Source organism: Helianthus annuus, chromosome 1 (assembly GCF_002127325.2).
Source record: "Helianthus annuus cultivar XRQ/B chromosome 1, HanXRQr2.0-SUNRISE, whole genome shotgun sequence".
Classification (NCBI taxonomy): domain Eukaryota; kingdom Viridiplantae; phylum Streptophyta; class Magnoliopsida; order Asterales; family Asteraceae; genus Helianthus; species Helianthus annuus.
The window spans coordinates 147,866,925-147,889,390 of record NC_035433.2 but is presented as its reverse complement, the minus strand read 5'-3'; the positions used below and the strand labels follow the sequence as shown (position 1 = coordinate 147,889,390).

Genomic DNA, 22,466 nt, shown 5'->3' with positions numbered 1-22,466 from the left:
TAACTGTTGAAAGCTAGTTGTTTTGTCTTTTTATGCAAGGACATTTTTGTCCATCTCAATTTATATAAACTTTGTACTCTCTCTCTCTCTAACTATACACTGCAGACCCCATCTTCATCTTCATCTTAAATCCCTACCCTCCCCAAAATCACCCACTGAGATCATCTTCTCCAATGGGTTAATACACTAACACACATACATCCACATTAAAACACAATTCAACATACAAATCCAAAGCTACAAAACTTATTTTCAAACGAGATAGATCTGAAATAAGAGAACCGGAACAAGATAAGCGGAGAAAACGAAGACGGAGACGAAGAGAACGCAACCTACGAACGATAAGAACGCCCTTGATGCAACTTGAAGCTCTCTCTCTAGAAATGTTGTTCAAAGTGGTGAAGCCAGAGAGAGAGCAGCAGTTATGGTGGTGGAACGTTGAATCTGTTGTTCCGTTCGGGAATGGTGTTGCGAGATCTCCGGTTTTGTGCTTCGTTGGGATTCGTTGCAGGGGATTCGTAAACAGCCACAATCACCCAAACTCCATCTTCCATAAACACCCACAATCACCACCGATCGATCCCTGTGGTGCGAAGAAGCCGACGTGAAGGACTTTGGGGTCGATGACGGTGCGGGATTGCCGGCAGGGATCCATTGGTGGCAGAATGTGGTGGAGCTAGGGTTTAAAAGGTGGGGATGACGGTGGTGAGTGGAGATTTGTACGGTGAGGAGGTGGTGGTGGTGGCGCTGGTGAGAAGGGAGAGGAGGTGGCGGTGGCGGTGGTGAAGTTCATGGTGGCGGTGGTGCTAGAGAGAGGAGAGAGTGGTGGTGGTGGTTAGAAGCAGGTATCAGTTTCTTTTAAAGAGAAAGAGGAAAAGGAGAGGGAGAGAGGGTGGGGGTGGGGGTGGGGGTGGGTAGTTGGGCAAAATGACCAAAATGCCCCTGAGGAAAAGGACAAAAATCAGGTTTTTTTTTTAAATCTGATCTGATTTGAGTTTTGGATCAAAATGGCAACAAAAACGAAACTACAGGGACCCAGATTTAAAAAGTTTGAGATTTGGACTAAAATGGCAAAACTGCCCAAACCACAGGTACCAAAATGGCAGTTTACTCTACTGCATGCCTCCACACCTCCAATTCCTTACCCAATCCTCTCTAATCACCTTTTTTATCCTCCACCTCAACTTAGAGTTTAAATAATAACATACACGCTTTTAGAATATTTGCGTCTTGTGTATGTTTAAGACACATAGGCCTGTCTAATTACCCTGACTACGAAATGGAATACCATTATGCACGACCAAGGCACCTACGCATTTCTCTCGCTTTTCCGCTGCTACAACCCAGGGTTTAATAGTCATAGATGAGCTTTTAGAATGTTTTGAGCCTTGTATATATGCCCAAGGCACCTAGGCCATGTCTAATGTCACGGGCCAAATATTTGAAGGTCGCAATGCTGTGGGCTGTGCTTGAACGCTTGGGTTACTGGCTAGTCCAGGACTTTATCGGGGGACGGAGTCAGTGTCAATGAAGAGGTGTACGTGCCTAGTCGTGCAAACGACTAACGCACCACTGGTCGAGAGCTGGCGTCGCTCTCCTGATGAGTCCAAGGCAGGACGAAACCAGTGACCCACATAAAGAAGCGGGATAGATTGGCTTGTCCCCGGTGACTTGGGGACGCCACACGGGGGGACGAAAAGTAACCCCGTGACACTAAGCTCCGTTGACTACCGAATGGAACCACTCACAAAGAGGAGCTATATCCCAAACTCCTATAAGTACTCCTATAAGTGTATGTCCAACGCACCTACTTAGACACAACTCCCTCATTTCGGAACTATAACTCAGAATTCAATAAGCACATGCGTGTTTTTTTTTTTTTTTTTTTTTTTTTTGCAATTCTGATGTATCAATGTACTATTATTATACTATTTTGAGTGTTTTGGACTGGTTATCCAAATCGTTTATATGGTTGTTTAACCCAGACATCCCTTCGATTAATCTATCAGTTATACATATCTAGTCAATTTGAAAATCGGTGAACCTAATCTAAACACAAATCCATTTTGCATCAAAATTTGTAATAAAGTTCTCTAATACAAGGATACCGATCTGTGAGATCCTCAAAGTTATAAAGTAACACCAACTGTGTGAGATCTATATAACTTATCCCAACATATTCTTTTCGACTACTTCCCTTCGACAGCTGCTTTAATATGAGGATACCGATCAGCCCATCTCGAGTACCCTACACAACGGAAAAAAAGCAATAAGTAACTTCAAACCCTTTACTTGAAATTGTTTATGACACTCACAAAGATGAGCTATCCCAAACACTCTTATAAGTATAACTACTTTTTTTGCATCATAATGCAATAAGCAAGTAAATAGTTTTAAAAAACAATCTCAAAGGTCGCCTAATTAGATACGTTTGTAGGGCCCACTAGTAAATACGGGCAAAAACACGTTTTTGAGTTTTACAAATAATTAATGTATTAGATATGATCATCAAAAAATCGTTAACATTACTGTAACTTAATTTTGCAACTTTCAGCCCATTTGACCTCAGGTAGGGTTGACCCATGAACATTGTCTTTGACTCTTTTCTACTAAAATAACATTACTAATTATACTATCGTCAATTATTCTTTTTTATTGTAAGGCAATTTAAAAGGTTTGGTACGTTTAACTGCACTGTGGACGACTTTCAACATGCATGAGACGATAAAACATAACCCAAATTAAACCATTTTTCTATAAGTGGTAGAAGAAAATGGTACAAATAAATGTAAAATAATCGTCTTAAATTTTAGAGGGGGCAATCTTGACCCAAAGCCTTCCAAGTGGGTCAATTTGGGTTACTTTTAAAATTATATGGGTTGGTTTGGGTAAGATATTTTAACTAAATGGGTCACCATGGGTCACTTGAAATTCCATCTTGTTATTTTCGGGTCAAAGCGGGTCGACAAATTAAAGAAATGGGTCGATGTGGGTTCGTGTCTTAAAGAAACGGGGCAGGTTTCGGGTCGGGACGCGTTTCGTACCGTTTCGACGCGTACCGTTTCGAGGCGAACCGTTTCGAATTGAACCATTTCGACCCGTACCGTTTCGACCCATACTGTTTCGACCAGTACCGTTTCGACCAGTACCGTTTCGAATCCCGTTTCGATCAGTACCGTTTCGACGCAAACCATTTCGACGCGAACCGACCCGTACCGTTTCGACCAGAACCGTTTCGAATCGAACTGTTTCGACCCGTACTGTTCCGACCCGAACCAAAATAACCCTTTTCTTAATTGACCCGTTTTGACCCGAACCCGTTTTGACCCATGACCCGACCCGTTTGCCAGGTCTAGAACTCTTAATTAATAACAATAAATAGACATACCTGAGACGACTATTTGATGAAGATCTGCCTCAGACTCTGTATACTGAACAATTAAGATAGAAAATTAGTTACCAAGTAATTCTACCATGATATTTTTCCAAAGTCGAAATAATCATTGCATATTTCATGGAACCAAAAGAGGATAGTAGTACTTTAGACAACTTACTTTACCAAACGTAGTCAAACTTCGCCTTATGAGCTGACATAAACTGATTAAATTATCACCATTGAAGTGTGGATTGCTTTGAAGAATTGTTTCAGACGTAGAATCCAATATCAACGCGCATATGCTTGAAGCCATCATGGTACAAGACCAGTCAACCGCATCCTCTGATGAACCACAAATTAATCAAAATCACAAAATAAAAAGATGACATCACACCCTAAATAAATCGAACTTATACCTGCCCATGATGACATCACGCCCAGTAGCCTGATAAGGTAAGAATCATCCAAGTGCACCCGGATCTGATCTCTCTGATAAGACAAGAAAACACGCACACAAGTCAATGAATATATTAATCATAAAGATAGCATTTGGATTGAGATATTGTTGTTAGGGCTGTGAACGTTCTGCGAACACTTCGTGAACCGTTCGGCGGGAAGTTTGTGTTCTCGTTCGTTGAATAAATGAACGAACATGAACAGAAGCCACGTTCGTTCATTTACGTTCGGTAACATGTTCACTTGTGTTCGATATCTCATTAGTGTTTTAAATTTTTTTTATTTTATTTAAATACTTCAAAATTCCAACATATAAAACAGTTAATAAGTATCAATGTATTATATATTTTGTTCATGAACGCTTGTGTGTGTTCATTTAATTTCATCTGTGTTCATGAGCATTCATTTGCGTCTGACACCGTTATTAACAAACAAACACAAACACGTTCATTTCCTTAACGAACGAACACGAGCATAAAATCTCGTTCGGTAAGTGTTCACGAACATATATATTTTCTTAACAAACGAACACAAACAAGGTCTTGTTCGTCGTGTTCGTTCGGTTCGTTTGAAGCCCTAATTGTTGTACTGGAAACTAACATACCTTCAAAAGAAGATTCAAGATCGTATCACATGCCAAGAAGATGGGACCATTATCCTCCATTGTACCGGTATCTTCTGAAAGCAACTTAATTAAGCACTCCACAACCTTTAAATTCAATCAGTATTTATTTTTAGACAAATCAGTAAGAATCTTATAAATCATGATGTGAACTCAGAAACATCTTATATTACAATTATGCATTTAAAATCAATGTTTTCAGGACCAGACCGGACGTCAAACTGGTCTCGTTATCGTTCCACTGGTCGGGCCGGTCGAACCGGATGTAAGAACCGAGTTATGCTGTAAATATTATAAAATAAATAGGGTAAAATTGAAAAAAAAAATTAATCAAAAGCCGGTTCAACCCCTAAAAAATCCGGTTCGAGTTCGACCACCCGGTTTCTGGTCCGACCGCTGGTTCTCGGTCCAACCGGCAGGTTTGACTCAATACTAGTCTAATAGGGTGAACCGGGCCAGTCAGACCCCCGGTTCCCAGTCCGACCGGTCCGGTTTTCAAGACATTGTTTAAAAGTTTAAAAGAACAACTTACTGCTTTATATGCTCCAGAAGAGACGATAAGCTGACATCCGTTAACCTCCATTGTTATTTGGCACAGCATTGGAAGCAAGAAGCAAACTGACGAGAACGGGCTACCATTGGCAAATCACATTTATAAATTTTAGTTTCAAATTATTTCCAAATTGATTAAATAACAAAACAATTGATTAAATAGATGAAAATTAGAAATAGACAAACCTCTGTTCATCTTCACCTTGAACCGAAACCATGTACCCCAAAAGCTCCATAACTTTGTCATTGCATGCAGTTGGAGTCTCAGCAAGGTAACTGCAGATATAAAAGGATAAATAACAAAAAAACAACTAAATAATAATAGCGATATAGGGGAAGGTTCATTGGGGAACACTAAAAAAGTGGGGAACAGCGGGGAACCGGCTCAAACGAACTCCGATTGGACTCATTCCAGCGGCGTTGGAACCGGCTCGTCGAACCTTAACTAAGATCTCTTAACCCTAAACCCTAAATCCTAACTCCTAAACTCTAAACCCTAAAGTTAAAAAATAAGGCTAAAACCTAAGCTAAACCGTAAAATCTAAACTATAAACCCTAAAAGCTAAACCCTAAAGGCTAAACCTAAAGCTAAACCCTATAGCTAAACCCTAAACCCTAAACCCTAAAGCTAAACTCTAAACCCTAAAGCTAAACCCTAAGGCTAAACCCTAAAAGCCAAACCCTAATATATTTAGGGTTTAGGGGTTATGATTTAGGGTTTAGGGTTAAGAGATCCTAGTTAGGGTTAGGGTTCGACGAGACGGTTCCAACGCCGCTGGAATGAGTCCAATCGGAGTTCGTTTGAGTCGGTTCCCCACTGTTCCCCACTTTTTTAGTGTTCCCCAATGAACCTCACACTGGCGATGTAATTATAAAAAAGGAAAAAGAAATATTTACCTTCCAACAATCCTTACTGAAGCCAGCAAATCATTCCCTTTATGTTGTCCATGATCCTATAAAAAATAAATATTAGAATTATTCATATACAAATGCTAAATAACCGTGAACAGGTGAAGTAATAATTAACCTTGGCATCTCGAAGATACTCTAAGATCACACCAATTGTTTCGTTAAGCCCATTGATGATCTTTGTGAACATTTTCTCACTAATGATGTTACCTGTACACACACACACACACAAAAAAAAAAAAAAAAAAAAAAAAAAAAAAAAAAAAAACTATTCAGAATCTACCGTATCTTGCGGTAACAAGAACGTCTAAATTTACATCCAGACCAGAGTCCTTGTTTAATATATCTGTGCGTACCTTCATCTTCGGCAACACTTGAAATCAATTTAATTATCTTTTCCACCAAAGAAAATGCAATGCCAAGATTTCTTTGCTTTAAAGTAACATTTTCGGCATCTATCGCTTCTTTAGACTTCTCGTATTTCAAATACGCCAAATCGTTAAGAAGAACTGCAATTTCCACACGAGAAGTTTCTAGAACAAGCAATGTACACCTGCCAAACGGATGAAGGTCGAGGTTAAGAAAAACACTTGCTGACTAGGAAAGAAATAGAATGTGTTGGCAAATTAACATGGGGCCCACATACCTGTCGGCTGGAATAGATTCTGGTGTGCCGGGTAAGTTTGTTTGCTCAATAAGCCACCCTTCACCAGCAATACACATGAGAGACTCGGCTAAAATCAGAGCTTCCAGCCTTTGATTTGGTGCTGGATAAAAATTTCAGTGCGATCATACGTTAAAAAAAATATAAAATTATAAAAGAATGTTATAATACAACAAAGTTGTAGTATTGCCAGACAGTAATAAATATCAATTCACCACATGACAACAAATATGTGATTTGCACACATTTTTCTACATGGTCTTTCAAAAATATGTAAAATTTTGTCAAGTAGACACTTGTGTACGTAAAATCTACACAATTATAAGCGTATGGAAAAATATTCATATAAATGTAAACATCATTTACACATGAGTAAATTGCCATTTAAGTCCCTGAGATTTGGCCCAAAATGCCACTTTAGTCCAAATAGTTTTTTTTCTCCTCTGGTCCCCGACGTTTCCATTTTTGGTCATTTCGTCCATTTCGTTAACTCCGTCAAAAAAAACTCGGTTAAGTCAGGGGTAAATTTGTCAGTTCACGAAATAGTTTGGTACTTACTATTTTCATCAAAATCGCTTTTCGCCCCTTTTAAATTTAAAAAAAAAACATTTAATTTAGCAAAATAAAAGTATAAAACAAAATATTAATATACATAAAAAAAAAACTCTTTAATTAAAGAAAAAGTGTGCAAGTCACATATATGTTGTGGAGATTAAGGATAAATAATTAACTTGCAAGTTGTAAAAACATGATTTATAAATCATACAATAACTTCAAAGCTTACCAACACGGTTTTGCAAAACGGCAACAACACCTACACGTACATAGGCTGCCCAACTTTTGTTGCTCATTGCACGAAGAGTCTCATGCACGGGTGCCTAATAGTACCAATCAAGCAAAGCAAAGTGCCATTTTAGGTTACATCTTCTGCAAGGTATGATATGAAATAATGAAATAAAAATAATATTTTGAATAATTATAATATAAAATATACATACAGCATATATCGAGTGTAGGATCATCGATAGAAGATGAAGTGCCTCAAATTTAAGAGCATTGTGGGACAAAGCAAACTGTTTTGCTAGTACTGTAACCTGCAAAAAGAAGCCATAAATAATGAATTGGCATCTTAATTTATAGCATTACAATCATTATGAAAGAAAAAAAAATAGAGTAAAATGTCATTTTCATCCCTGAGGTTTGGCTACTTTGATGGGGAAAAATGGATGGAGTTAACGAGTCGGATGAAAATGGCCAGATTTCAAAAATTTTGGATCCAGATGCGGAAAAACAAACCTTTGGACGAAGTCGCAAAACTGGCCAAACCTCAGGGACGAAAATGGCATTTTACTCTTAAAAAAACTATGACGTTACAACAATTTATGAGCTTACCACTGATGATAATTCTGAACAGTACTCTTTTATAATCGTGTCTAGGGAAAGTTGACTCATGATCAACTGAAGGAGTTTAATCGCTAGCTCCAGTGTATGAGAACCTAAATACGTTTTAAAATATATTAAATCCATATCCAGATATTATATTCAAACCTTAAAATGAAAATAGAACACTTTCATAATAATTTATATATATATATAGGTAAAGGGTACTGTACAAATTCCCTTATCGTACATTACGTGCGCTACAATCTCAGCCGTCAGATCATCTTCCCGCAATGAAAATCGCATGTTTTTTTTTTTTTTTTTTTTTGTAATAATTTCGCATGTGATAAATTTGATGAAATAGCAGGTGTTTTTTTGTAACAATTTCGCATGTGGTAATTCAAGTTCGCATGTGATAATTTTGATGAAATAGAAGGTTGTTTTTTTGTAACAATTTCGCATGTGGTAATTCAATTTCGCATGTGATAATTTTGATGAAATAGCAGGTTGTTTTTTTGTAACAATTTCGCATGTGGTAATTCAATTTCGCATGTGATAATTTTGATGAAATAGCAGGTTGGTTTTTGTAACAATTTCGCATGTGGTAATTTTGAAGAAATCGCATGTTAAAAAACCAACATGCGAAATTGTTACAAAAAACAACATGCGATTTTCAATGCGGGAAGATGATCTGACGGCTGAGATTGTAGCGTACGTAATGTACGATAAGCGCATTTGTACGTTAACCAGCCCCTATATATATATATATATACATACCATCTGGTAAATTTGGCATGTGAGAGGCTAAAACAGTCATGCCACCAGACTTGTAAAAGATTTCAACCCCATTACTGTGGGCCGTTGACACCAAGTATAAAAACTCAAAACATTCTTCGACAAGTGGTGGTCCTAATCTGTATTTCAGAAAACAAACAACATAAATAGAATATTTTTTAGCTACGAAACTAACTGATTAAAGATACTAGAATTAAGTCATATATATGAATGGTTACTCTTTAGAAAGAATCTCCAGTATGAGTGGAATCTTGTTGACCATATCATCTGAAGAAGCAATACTAGAAACCCGACAGAATGCAGCCAAAATAGTAACTGATAACTGTAAGTAAGCATCCTGGTTATCTTGACGCTTCTCGGTTGAGCTTCCTTTACCCATTCCTACCAGAAACACACACAAAACATGATATAAAATACCTAATACACCTTTTCTTGCAAATAACAACAGCACTAATCTCATATTACAGAGAACAATTATTCTTCATATTGGTTAAAGGACTGTCGGCGTCGCTTTATATCCAACAATAGCAAAAAACTAAACGAAAATGTCATAACTAACAATTTAACTCCAAAACATTCAAAAGTGAAGCATAAGCGAGGAGTGTTTAAATGTGTGATTCCAAAATAATTTTGGTTTTAAAAAGCAAGAAACGCACAAAAGAGACAAGGACTAAAACCGAGGCACAAATAATTATATGTTCCCCATAGGTTTCTGGCATCATTTACCCAATATTTAGAGACAAGTAAGCTTTATATATGTTTTAATATGGATATTACATATATTATGACAACCTGAAAAGCATGTCGTGCAACAATCTGCTGCACAAAAATATGGGAAATACATGAGGTGCGCGCCTCAGGGTCAGTATTTTGCCAAAAAAATAATTATGTTGTGTTTAAAAAATCAGAATCAAAGCAGGTGATCATATAATCAATTGACTAAGTTAGGGTTAATATCCTACATTTCAATTTTCTTGCAGCACAGATACAAAGAAATCATTATTACTTTTCCCAAACACTTGAAAACCTATTAACGATTATTATTCCCATTTGCATCATATCCAAATTCCATCCAAACCACCCCTGGAACACATAATATCTCAACTTTTAGTGGTGTTTGGATGTAATCAGGTTCATATAACATAACAGTTTCTGGTTTACCACAAAAGATGACGTCAGCAACAACTGTCTCACAAGCCTATCAGTGTAAGGGGCTGTTTGGCAACTTCTGAATGGTTAAGTGTTGAACTAGTAAGAGGTCTGAACCATTAAGTGCTGAACCAGTAAGAGGTCTGAACCATTAAGAGCTAGTATAATGCTTAATCGTTCAGAGGCAAATGTCTGACCAATTCGGATTAGAGGTCTTAACCATTCAGACTCAGTATAATGCTTAACCATTCAGAGACAAATGTCTGACCAATTCAGATTAGAGGTCTTAACCATTCAGACTCAGTATAATGTTTAACCATTCAGAGGCAAATGTCTGAACCATTCAGACATCTGCTCGTGAAACAAACAGTCTGAACCATTAAGTGCCGAAGTCGTATGAGGTCTAAACCAATAAGAGCCTGCTAAACAAACAACACCTACGTCTTTCACTAAATTTCAAAACCTAGGGCTATTTATCTTACCATTTAGCAACAAACAAACAAACAAACGTAATTAACAAAGTTAAACTCAATTAATTACCGGTTCGGAGAAGGCGGTCCAAGAAAGTGTTACCGAGGGCACTGTAAACCCTAAGAATGGAGTCAAAATCATCGTTTTTGCAGAATTTAGTGGCGAGAAGGAGACCGGCGAGACGTTGTTCGTCTCGTTCGCCTTTTAAGAGCTTTAAGCAGTCTTCAATTGAGGGACCTTCCTGCACATATATAACCAACAATCAATCAATGAATTATCAAGTATCGCGTGTGTATGTAATGAAGGAATTTGAGAGGTGTAACGACGTACTAACCATGAGTGTTATCGGAGAAGTGGCCGTCGGTAATGAGCAAAGTTTCCGGTGCCGGAGAAATAAGGAGGGTTCTAGCAACGTCTTTTGTTATTTACTCGAACCCCCAAAAGTGAAAGTTTCTCCTTTTATAGTGGTTATTTGTGATAGTTGTACAGTTTTAAACCTTAGTTGTTTTTATATTAGCAAAATTACCCCCTTGGTTTGTAATGATGGTGGTGGTGGTGGTGGATGGTGGTGTTAGTGGGTTGCCTGAAGAAGAAGCGACACAGAATAAACATTGGATTGTATCCGTGACCGTGAGAGAGTTTGGTGCCGCCTGGGGGGGGGGGGGTGAGAGGCTTAAGCGTGAGCAGAATCATGCTCGTGAGGAACGACAAAAAATATGTCGTTAGATAATTGACAATGGATGTCATGACAAAAGAGTTGTTATATGTTTGATCAACAGAAATCGAATTGTCGATATATATATTGAATTTGAGAATTCAGTTTCTCAAATATAATATTTATTTTAGTAGTCATTTGTTGATTAAAGTTTTTTCTTTTGTCATGACATCCATTGTCAATTATCTAACGACATATTTTTTGTCGTTCAATCTACTATAAAACCTAGACACAGTCATGCTTGTGAGGAGAAATCACCAATTTTAATTGATTAGTAACAAGACAATGCATAAACATTTTTAAAGCTTTTATTACTGTAGTCAGTATGTCACGTTTAGAGAAAGTAAGTCCTCACTTTTGAACACATCAAGTCTCCAACCCGTTATTTGGAACATAACATAATGTAGCAAAGCTTATGACTAGATAAATATAAACGATAATCACCGATTTGTTTGGTATGTATTTTAAGAGATTATGTGACATCTGCTAGCAAGGGACGTGAGAGAATGTTATAGCTAGCTAGTTATCGGATTAGTTGAATAATTAACTTTGAACTCTTATTTTTTAAGTAACATTGGGAACTAGGTGTAGCATTTTCAATCAATTTTGTTATATATTTTTTAAAATCATTTGTTTGTAATAATAAAAAAGCTAAAATGTAAAATACGGTTCATGACATGAATACAATTGGCGAAAAAGTATATCATACATTACGGTTCATGACATGAATACAATTGGCGAAAAAGTATATCAAAATGTAATTTACGGCTTAACGTACTTCACGTACGACAACGTGCGTGATTTGTTCTATAACATGCGTGGTTACTGTTTTTCAATATGGGTGATTATTGTGTTTTAACATGCGTGATTTTGGATTTTTGAGTTATAACATGCGTGATTTTAAAATGAACGTGCATAATTACCTGTCGTACATGATGTATGTTAAGCCGTAATGTACGTTAACCTTCCTCTACAATTGGCTAACCGCATATTCAAAAGATGAAGTTACACCATAAATTGGTCATAATATTTCATTTGAACAAAGACTCAAAGAGTGTCTAAAATTGAAACAATTCAATGTCCCATAAGTTGAGGACTTAAATCAACAATTGTAATGCCGGAAATAGCCTATAGTAAGAAAACTATCAATTAAAGAAAGAAAAAATAAAAAGAAAAATGACAGAAAAAACTTAAAAAAACAAAAATTTCTCTTTTTATTCTTCCATCTTGCAGTCCCTTTATTGCACCAACCGAATCGGTTTATGGTAAAATTACAAGCAACCAAAGATTTGACACATGAATGATGAATGTAGTTATGGAAATGTAAAGCCTTTAGACGACACCATGCACTCGCACATGATAAGGTGGCCCCCTGCAGAAAACGGGCTCGTCAGGAGAAGCAGAATGAGCCCGAGCCCGCAGAATGTCATTCGGGTCATCTATCATTGCAGCCGCCAACAATGTGTATTCGCCAGGAACCAGAAAATAAAGAGAAAATGGATGTTTGATTTCCTTGAGAGGAGGAATTTCCACCTTTACACCATTTAAAGTACCTATGGCAAACAACAATTGTTAAACGACGGATATCATAATCAAACTGTTTTCGTTTTTATATTTTTCGTATTTACATTTTTTTGGGTCATGTTTACATGACACTAGGTACATAAAGATGTGAGAGGGGTGCAAACCAGCCGAGCCGAGCCTAAGCTTGACAAGGCTCGATTGATTTATGAGAGCTCGAGCCTAGCTCGGTTCGTTGGTAGTTTCTCAAGCTCGAGCTTGGCTCGTCTATTATCTATTAATTAATAATATTAAATAAAAATAATATAAGTAATAGACATGTTTAGACTTGCGAACTCAATAAGTGAAGCTAGGGCTCGGGCTCGTTTACAGCTTATTTTTAGGTTCGGGTTTGGGTCGTTTACCAGACAACTTTAAATAACGGATAAATGTTATTATATATTAATAAAAACTAATATTGCACTTAAGGCTCGACGAGCCTGACGAGCTTCACATGCCAGGCTCGAGCTCGGGCTCGATAAATGATGGGAGCTTAGGTGATTGTGGGTCTAGGGCTGCAAACGAACCAAACGAACACGAACAAGACCTTGTTCGTGTTCGTTTGTTAAGAAATATATGTGTTCGCGAACCGTTCACGAACACTTATCAAATGAGATTTTATGTTCGTGTTCGTTTGTTAAGGAAATGAACTTGTTCGTGTTCGTTTGTGTTTGTTTGTTAATTTTAGGCAACGAACATTGACGAACACAAATGAGCACAAACTAATCTTCATGAACACGAATGGAAACAAACGAATACAAACAATCGTTCATGAACAGAATATATAATACACAGACACTTATTAGATATTTAATTTGTTGGAATTTTGAAGTATTTAATTAAATATAAAAACTAAAAACACTAATGAAGTATCGAACACAAACGAACATGTTACCGAACGTTCACGAACATAAACAAACGAACACGACCTCTGTTCATGTTTGTTCATTTAACTAAACGAACGAAATTTCTTGTTCGTGTTCGTTTGTTTAGTAAACGAACGAATACAAACGAACTTCCCGCCGAACGGTTCACGAACTGTTCGCCGAACGTTTGGTTCGTTTGCAGCCCTATGTGGGTCCCATTTGATGTGCAAGACAAATGATGGGACCCACAAAGTTTATATCTACGGTCAAAGTTTCTAACAGCCATATAAGTGACACGTCAAAAAGTCAACATGGTCAAAGTTTCCTACACGGAAGCTGCCAGGTCATCATTTTGACCCGGTTGCCGGTTCGCAAAATCCTAAATCAAAAACTTCGAAAAAACATATTAGTGCGTGTAGGTTAGTCTTACCTGCCCATAACACCGTAGGATTGTGGCCTTCAATGCAGTTTTCACCTGTTACATCTCTACATGTAACAGTAAGACTCATTCTAATCGAATCCTTAGTGTTATTCCTAACTTTAACTTCCATAGCGGTCATGTAATTAGCGAGAACATAACCGTTCATTTCTTTGACCGAATCTTCAAAGTCAACTTCTTTAGCAAGCTTAAAACAAAAGGTCAACGGGTCGGGTAGCAAAACTTCCATTACTGATGACTGAAGGGCTGCTTGTGTGGCATCTTTGATATGCAATTCTCCTGAGCTGTTTCGGCCCGACTGCCACCTCACCTTAATCTTCGAAATCATATCCTTAACTAACGCATTAAGTTCAGATTTCGAACTCGATTGTGAATTGTTGTTAATTAACACTGAACCTTCAAGAACAGGTAACTTGAAATGCTCCAACGGTATGAGCACTCGAGAAGTGTAATCTCTGTCTATTCTTGTTTTCGGGTACGTGAATTCTGAATAGTTTTCGTCATTTGTTTTTTCCAGCTGGACAGAGACACTGACCTCAAACACGACATCAGACGGATTATGTAATTCAAATTCGAGAAACCGTAGGCCCCACCTTCCGCCAAACGGGTCGGTTTTCACCAACTTATCTGTTTTTTTATCTAACACATTTTCGGAAATTTGAGCAGGGATTTCCATTTTCAGCAAACGGACTTTCATGAACGATAACCCCTGCTGCACACAGATGTTTAGCGGGGTGACTAGGCGGCGACCTGGCGGCACGGTATTACTGTCTGGTGGAGGCTCTCCATTGTTTCCACTAGGCCCTGACAGAAAGAAAATAGTTTGAACATTTAATGTTTCAAGTAATATCTCATTTTGGTCCCAGAGGTTTGGCCAGTTTTGCGACTATCGTCCAGAGGTTTGTTTTTACGCATCTGGATCCTAAAGGTTTATAATCTTGCCATTTTCATCCGGCTCGTTAACCCCATCCATTTTTCTACTTTAAGTCAGGGTACTTCCGTTTTTTTTGCCAACTTAAAGGGCAATTCGATCTTTTTCAGAGGTATTTGATCTTTTTACATAAAGTGAAAAAGACCAAATCACCCTTTAAGTTAGCAAAAAGACGAAAATGCGCCCTGACTTAACGGAAAAAAATTGATGGAGTTAACGAGTCGAGTGAAAATGGCAAGATTTCAAACCTTTTGGATCCATATGCAGAAAAACACACCTTTGGACGAAAGTCGCAAAACTGACCAAATCTCAGGGACCAAAACTGGCATTTTACTCTTTAACGTTTTTTTCCTGGATTAAAGAGTCAGTTACAATTCTGACCAAAGTTAGTTACTTTTTAATTAAAAAAAAAGTCAAAACTAACGAAAATAAAGATGAAAATTAGTTAATTACCGGCATAATAAATATATAACATGGGGCTACTTGCATCTGATCCAATTTCCCATGCTTTCAACGTCACTGGAATAATCACTTCAGCACCAGGTTTTAACGGTAACGCAGATTTCAAATTTTCAAAACCAACGGAAATAACCGAATGTTGATTTTTCCCCGATAACAAGATATGCGCTTGCTCAACGGGGACCGTACCAGCATTAGCCAAATTGATATACACATCCCGAATTTCACCTTCATATAATATAATAGAACTATCACCACCAACAACATGCGAAACCAACAACGGTATTTGCGGTATAATTAAAATATTCGGAACAGTTATATTCTTCAGTTTCACCGACCCGCTAGAACGAAACGGGTCACAAATAATGAGCCCTTGTGCTGCCCCAAGGACTAAATTGTCAACATCTTTGAACAGATGTTCGGTAGTCACACCGAAACAATGAACAATGCATCCGGTTATACTTACGGGTCCTTCTTTAGTTGGTACGCCTGATAAACTGAGTATTTTGGAAGAGTTAGAAGTTAGAGTAACAGTAACGGGAAATGCATCAAAGTTTCCGGAATGTACTGAGAGGTAAATGCTGTTGACTATTAAGTCAAACCCACACGGGTTTGCTAGTTCGACTAATACTTGTACGGGTTCCCCAATAACCCAGATTAAGTTGGGTTTAGTAGTGGAGCTTGAATCTTTTTTGGTAAATGGTGTGTAGATAAATGGGCCTGAAGGAACTGCTCCGGCCCACCAGTCGTCTCGTTTTGGATTTCGTTTTATAATATCGGTTTGTGATGAATGAGGAGGAAATGAATGTAACCTGGCAAATCAAGAACGATATTATTCATTTTGTATTGATATATGCAACTTAATATGTTTCTACCCATATAATGCAACATACCATACATTTTGTAACATTAAAGGAAAAAAATTGTAAGAATGTTACATAGATAGGTAAAAAGCAAATTGGTCAAAAGGGCTGCAAACAAACCGAACTTTCGGCGAACAATTCGTGAACTGTTAGGCGGGAAGATCATTTGTGTTCGTTCGTTTAGTTAAATGAACAAACATGAACAGAGGTCGCGTTCGTTCATTTATGTTCGTGAACGTTCGGTAATGTGTTTGTTTATGTTCGATAGTTCATTAGTGTTTTTAGTTTTTATATTTTATTCAATTACTTCAAAATTTCGAAAAATAAAATATTTAATAAGTATCAGTGTATTATATATTATGTTCATGAACGCTTGTTTGTGTTCGTTTGTGTTCATGGGCGTTCGTTGCCTAAAATTAACAAAAGAACACGTTCATTTCCTTAACGAACGAACACGAACATAAAATCTCGTTCATTAAGTGTTCATGAACAGTTTGTAAACATATATATTTCCTTAACAAACGATGGTTCACTTGCAGCCCTATGTACAACGCATTTTAAAACCATGTAATTTCCAAATTTGCAAGCAGTACCTTATGAAAGGTAAAGCGGGATCAGGGCAATGAGTACCAGAAGGAAGTCGGTCAGCGGAATTAATAAGGGCAGTTGAAAGTCCGATTTGGGCAGGGGGTGTAATTAAAGGATAATAAGATCTTAGTAAACGGGCAGCAGCACTCCATGCTGCAAGTGGATCACCAGCACGAACAGCGGATAAAAGTATTTCTTTTAAAACAATCATCTGCAATGTGCTCCATTGGGACTCGAATAACGATACCACCAACTGATGACGCATCTTCCCATTATCGATGCCAGTTTCATTGAAAACATTATGCATAGGAATGGTAGCTTTGCTTTGAACGCGATACGCTTTTGTAGTGATTGCCAATACTTGTAAGGCACTAGAAGCAGCTAAATTATCTTGTCGTTGCAGATACAATTTCGCTACCTGTCTGGAGAAAAATGCAGCTTTTCTGTGGTAACCGAGATTTCCGAATAAACGAGCTATTTCAACGTACAATATCAGTCTATCGTTTGGATCGATCAAAGATTTTGCTCCATCTGAGGCATTGGTCAACAAGTCAACTACCTCCTTAACCATTTCCGGTCTGCCCAATACAGGAATACGTCAAAGAAAAATGAGAAAAACGAACTTAGATCGTAATCATCGTACACAGATGCCAACGTAATACAAAAAGTTGTCTTTTATATTATATACCTGCAGAGAAATCTTGCTAACTTCAATGTAGCTTCAAGTTCAAAGCTAAGAGGTGAAACCCTACAATAAAAATATCGATCAAAATGATACTGATATAATGTAAAATTTCTGTTGATTAATGACGTGCGTCACCTAACATCATGAGGACTTGTATATAATTCTCAACATAACTTTGTTATCCGATTGAAATTATAATATTTTGTAGGGTAAAATGCCATTTTCGTCCTTGAGGTTTGGCCAGTTTTGTGACTTTCGTCCAAAGGTTTGTTTTTCCGCATCTGGATCCAAAAGGTTTGAAATCTTACCATTTCCATCCGGCTCGTTAACTCCATCCATTTTTCTTTGTTAAGACAAAGGGATTTTCTTCTTTTTGTTAACTTAAAGGGCAATTCAGTCTGTTTAACTTTATGTACAAGCACATAAAAAACCCTTGACCGAATCCATTAGACCGAATTGCCCTAAAAGTTAACAAAAAAAGACGGAAACACCCCTGACTTAACGGAGAAAAATGGATGAAGTTAATGAGCCAAATGAAAATGGCAAGATTTCAAACCTTTAGATCCAGATGCAAAAAAACAAACCTTTAGACGAATGAAAATGGCCCCAACTATAAAACCATTTCTAAGTTAAGGAGCACGTAAATTACGTTATGTTACAAGTTTTTTTTCATGTTATATAACAAGGTACCTCTGATCACTTTCATGCATGATTGACTTGCGATAATGCATGATGACACCGTTGTATCGATACTTGACCTCTTCCACTAAAGCAGGATCTTTCTGCCCAGCTTTACCCATCTTACAAAAGCACATATTACAAAAAGAATGATTATAACTATTATGTATAAAATATGAAAAAAAAATATGATTTTAAATAACGTTTAAATGTTTAACAAGCTTACAAAGAAAGCACAAACGCCACCTTCTAATGCTCCGGCATACCAGAAATAATCGCCAACCATTCTAGAAAGTTCTAAAGCAGTACAATAATGGGCATTAGCGTCAACTGGTGATCCAGCAAGTAGACAATAATCCCCTATGGCTTTCTGGGCCCGGGCATTTTTCCTTTTTTTGGCTTTGATTGCCTGGAAAAATTGCTGATAAAAAAAAATTCATTAAGTTGCGGTTCTTAAGCGCGCCTTTCATTATAAAAGGAAAATAAAGAAATAATTATAATCACTAGGGACACCTAAAATATAAACCTCCTCTGCACTTAGACTGGCTTGAGAATCTAAAGGCGTCTTCAGAAGGGTTCCACCGGATTCTGCTTGTAGGACCCATTTTTCGAATTCCATTAAAAGCGAAGCAGCAATATCTTGCATCATTGTTTGCAAGTGGAATTCTTGAGTTCTTTGATCAGCAGGAGGAAATAAAACCAGTTTGTTTGGTTTATTACTTTCTTTCTCTAGCTGCAATAGGAGATTAGGGAAACCATGTTAACTAAACTAAAGGGGTGTATTTGTATTTTTAAAAACCATTTTCTGCTTTTTGTGTTTTGATGTAGCAAAAAACTCTTTTTAAGATGTTTTGAGATTGTTTATGCGATTATTTGTGAACGAATTAAGCTCTTTTGAACAAACACTGAGATCATTTGTATAGAATACATCCTGATGTTGCAGTATCGATCTATCATAAATTAAGCTCTCCAATCGTTTTTTTTATAATATACTTTTTCTACAGGCAAATTGGATGTTAATAATCCAAACTACGAGTCTTTGATTAGTAGATAATAATCCATAACTACGATTTGAACAATGACACTCCCATCTTTCACTTTCATCTCCAAAAGCAGTCCCATGCGTATAATCATCATGAATTTACACTCCTAACTTTCACTTTCATATCCAAAAGCAATCCCACTCGCATTATCCTCACATGAATTCCATCTGATTTCGCTCACATGGATGATTATATAAGAAAAATGCAAAATGTACATTCCTTGTGAGCAAAATCGCATGAAAATCAAGTGTAAATATACGATCATCGTGCAAGTGAGATTCCCCTGTGCAACGAAAATCAAACTTACATCGTCCTAATGGATTGTTAGCAGATCAATAGGTCATAGTTTGACTTATTAAAATCAAATTTCCCTTTCATATTTAATTTGACTAAATATTTTATCATCCATGCATCTCTAACATGATTATGCGAGCAATTCCACAAGCATAATCCTCACTTGATTTCCATTCGATTCCGCTCACATGGATGACTATACAAGCAAAATACAAAACTTACATTCCTTGTGAGCAAAATCGCATGATAATCACGTATAAATCTATGATTATCATGCAAGTGAGATTCCCCTATGCAAAAAAATGAAACTTAAATCGTCTTAATGGATTATCATCCAGTCAATAGGTCTTAGTTTAGATTAGGAAAATTGGTTTTTAATAAACCAACCTTTGTCCCGTTGGTAAATAATAATTTTACCTACGTAATTGGTATACAATAGTCCTACCTATCAACATGTTGGTACTTATATGAACTTCCGTTAATTTTTTTTTAACTGAAGTTAATTTTTAAGTTTTATTTATTACACAAAAAATCCCTGTAGCTGTAATTTACTAGTTTTAACTATTTTATAAAACAAAAAAACCTCAAGGGACTGTAATTTATTAGTTTTAAAATAGTTAAAACTAGTAAATTACAACTACAGGGACTGTTTCTGTAATAAATAAAACTTAAAAACTAACTTCAGTTAAAAAAACTTAACGGAAGTTCATTGAGTACCAACATGTTGATAGATAGGATTATTGTATACCAATTACGCAGGTAAGATTATTATTTACCAACGGGACAAAGGTTAGTTTATTAAAAACCAATTTTCCTTTAGATTATTAGAAATGTCTAATATTTTATCATCCATGCATCTCTAACCTGATTATGCAAGCAATCCCACTCGCATAATCCTCACTTGATTTCCATCGATTTCCCTCACATAGATGATTATGCCCAAAATGCGAAACGTGCGTTCCTAGTGAACAAAATCGCACGAAAATCACATATAAATCTATAATCATCATGCAAGTGAGATTCCCCTACGCAATGAAAACGAAACTTAAATCGTCTCACTAGATCATCATCCACTCAATTCGTCATGGTTTAGATTATTAAAAATTACCGAATATTTAACCATCCATGCATCTCTAGCTATAATTCTCCAATCCAATATCAAACATATTCAAATCATACCAAAATCAAAACCTAAACAAACACACAATTAAAAAAAACAATAATTCCATACAAAACCTGAGAATCAGCAGGAGAAAAAGCGAAACAGCGTTGAACAAACGAAGAGCCATATCCTTTACACGCCTCAACAAACTGCAACATAACATTTTCCAGATCCGGAGAAGACGGACAATGACAGATGCCAATAACCGCCTGAATTTTCCGGTACGACTGGAAATCCTCCCACGGACTCGGTGCGGATTCACCGACCACGTATTTGAACCGGAGGCTGCCGGAATCCCACGGTTGTTGCGTGAACGGTGACTTTTTACGTGCGGTGTAGAATGAGCTTATTGCCGAGAGTTCAACGGTGCGGTGGCGGGAAAGCATTGTGACGTATTTACGGAAGTGGTTAGGGTGGATTGGTCCGATTGGGAGGACGACGATCCGGATCATGGAGCAGGTTTCGATGCTCACGTCTGGCTCCATTGTGACGGTGGTGATGGTGGTGGTGGTGGTGGTGGTGGTGGTGACGGTTAGGGTTGTTACGTTTGTACGTTGATATTGGTGATTTATTATATAGTATTTTGCTTGTGATGTAAGAATGTATGATTAACATTTTTCATTTTATTATTATTATTTTTGGCTTGAAAGTTCTCCCGAAAAATCATGCGGTCGGTCGCCGCTTAACAGTCGTTGTGTCACTACAAGAGCTAAACTTTCTGGGGTAACACACAGTCGGATGAAAACCCGGGCAGGCTCGGGATTCGAAGTGACAACCTTGCACAATGTCTAGCTCAAATCCTTTATTGCCTTAATCCAACAAAAGTAACACGGGTGGGGATCGAACTTAGGTCTCCACTAGAATCCAAGACTCCTACCACTAGACCACAAATATTTGATACTTTTAAATTATTTAGTTGTGTTATTTTCCATAATTAACCTAGAGTTGTTACTTGTTAGAACACCATAATATACATTTCATCAAAACCAAAATTAATCGCCACCTTACTTTAGTGTCACAACTCACATCAGATTTACAAAATTCTCTAAAAATCTTCGTTTTTCGATGCTCACATCTGGCTCCACTCAAGAAGTCCGAACTCGGCAACAACTGGACAAGGGTTATAATGTAATAGGACGAGGGATAAGGTCCGCGAACTAGTACACATGAATGGCCACAATGTGGGTGCTCTTATTTTTATTTCTGTCAAAAAATAATATAAAGTTTTATTTGGTAGAGTAGGAGTTCTGCGGAAAGTGTGTTTTTCCTAGAAAGTCTAGGAAGCGATCTGGGTCATCCGATTGGTGTTTTTAATGGCTTAGATCTAATGGATGGCATTTTCGTAATATTTGAGTTATATAATTAGAGACTTTTAATATAGTGAGGGTATTTTGGTAATTGGAAGTGTTTTAAATTAGTCAAGAAACTGCCATATTAATAACCAATCCCTAAAATCATGGGATTTCCCTCTTTCTCTCTCTCTATCTCTCCCTTAACGCAACCAAAGAAGAACCAACCATTTTTCCTGCAAATATTCTTCTCCGATTAGTCATATATCGGTTGTTTTTCATACTTGTTTCAATTTTTTTTTTCTATCATTGAATCGGGTTCTTATTTTTAGTTAATGGATCTCAATGTTTGACATGTTAGATGGGCTCTAGGTTTATGTGTTTTACCATTTTAATGTTGATTGATGACAGTGTGTTGAAGACGAAGACACTGGGTTGTGTTGAAGACGAAGACAATGACAGTGTGTCCAGCAATCTGCTTGCTGTTAAAACACAATGTCAAGAAATATGCTTGCTGTTA

At 37.2% G+C, this 22,466-nt stretch overlaps 2 protein-coding genes across 2 annotated transcripts; both read right to left on the bottom strand.

The window, feature by feature from the left end:
• Positions 1-2,039: 2,039 nt before the first annotated feature.
• Positions 2,040-10,823, bottom strand: LOC110884269 (neurochondrin). Its single transcript, XM_022131966.2, has 18 exons — positions 10,709-10,823; positions 10,444-10,615; positions 8,973-9,135; positions 8,737-8,873; positions 7,972-8,075; positions 7,578-7,673; positions 7,364-7,457; positions 6,562-6,682; positions 6,272-6,468; positions 6,034-6,125; positions 5,904-5,959; positions 5,193-5,282; positions 4,987-5,086; positions 4,437-4,541; positions 3,793-3,865; positions 3,555-3,718; positions 3,389-3,431; positions 2,040-2,248 (listed from the first exon to the last, which is right to left on the bottom strand). The coding sequence occupies exons 1-18, from the start codon at positions 10,709-10,711 to the stop codon at positions 2,190-2,192; spliced, it is 1,869 nt and encodes a 622-aa protein (XP_021987658.1). The 5' UTR covers positions 10,712-10,823; the 3' UTR covers positions 2,040-2,189.
• A 1,462-nt stretch (positions 10,824-12,285) lies between these two features.
• Positions 12,286-21,192, bottom strand: LOC110884275 (trafficking protein particle complex II-specific subunit 120 homolog). The gene is made up of 9 exons (XM_022131980.2): positions 20,732-21,192; positions 18,685-18,891; positions 18,385-18,579; positions 18,171-18,280; positions 17,484-17,543; positions 16,801-17,373; positions 15,339-16,156; positions 13,946-14,758; positions 12,286-12,642 (listed from the first exon to the last, which is right to left on the bottom strand). Exons 1-9 carry the CDS (start codon positions 21,140-21,142, stop codon positions 12,422-12,424), a joined length of 3,408 nt encoding a protein of 1,135 aa, XP_021987672.1. The 5' UTR covers positions 21,143-21,192; the 3' UTR covers positions 12,286-12,421.
• Between the last annotated feature and the right edge of the window lie 1,274 nt (positions 21,193-22,466).

Excerpts from the sequence above, each read along its gene's own strand:
- LOC110884269 (XM_022131966.2), bottom strand. Across the intron at positions 8,874-8,972 it reads CTGGAGATTCTTTCTAAAGA|ATTAGGACCACCACTTGTCG; the intron begins GTAACCATTCAT and ends TCTGAAATACAG. Across the intron at positions 3,719-3,792 it reads CGTGATGTCATCATGGGCAG|AGGATGCGGTTGACTGGTCT; the intron begins GTATAAGTTCGA and ends GTGGTTCATCAG.
- LOC110884275 (XM_022131980.2), bottom strand. The coding sequence starts at position 21,142 with ATGGAGCCAGACGTGAGCATCGAAACCTGCTCCATGATCCGGATCGTC. Across the intron at positions 17,374-17,483 it reads TTAGCAAGATTTCTCTGCAG|ACCGGAAATGGTTAAGGAGG; the intron begins GTATATAATATA and ends TGTATTGGGCAG. Across the intron at positions 12,643-13,945 it reads TCCTACGGTGTTATGGGCAG|GTACTTTAAATGGTGTAAAG; the intron begins GTAAGACTAACC and ends TGTTTGCCATAG.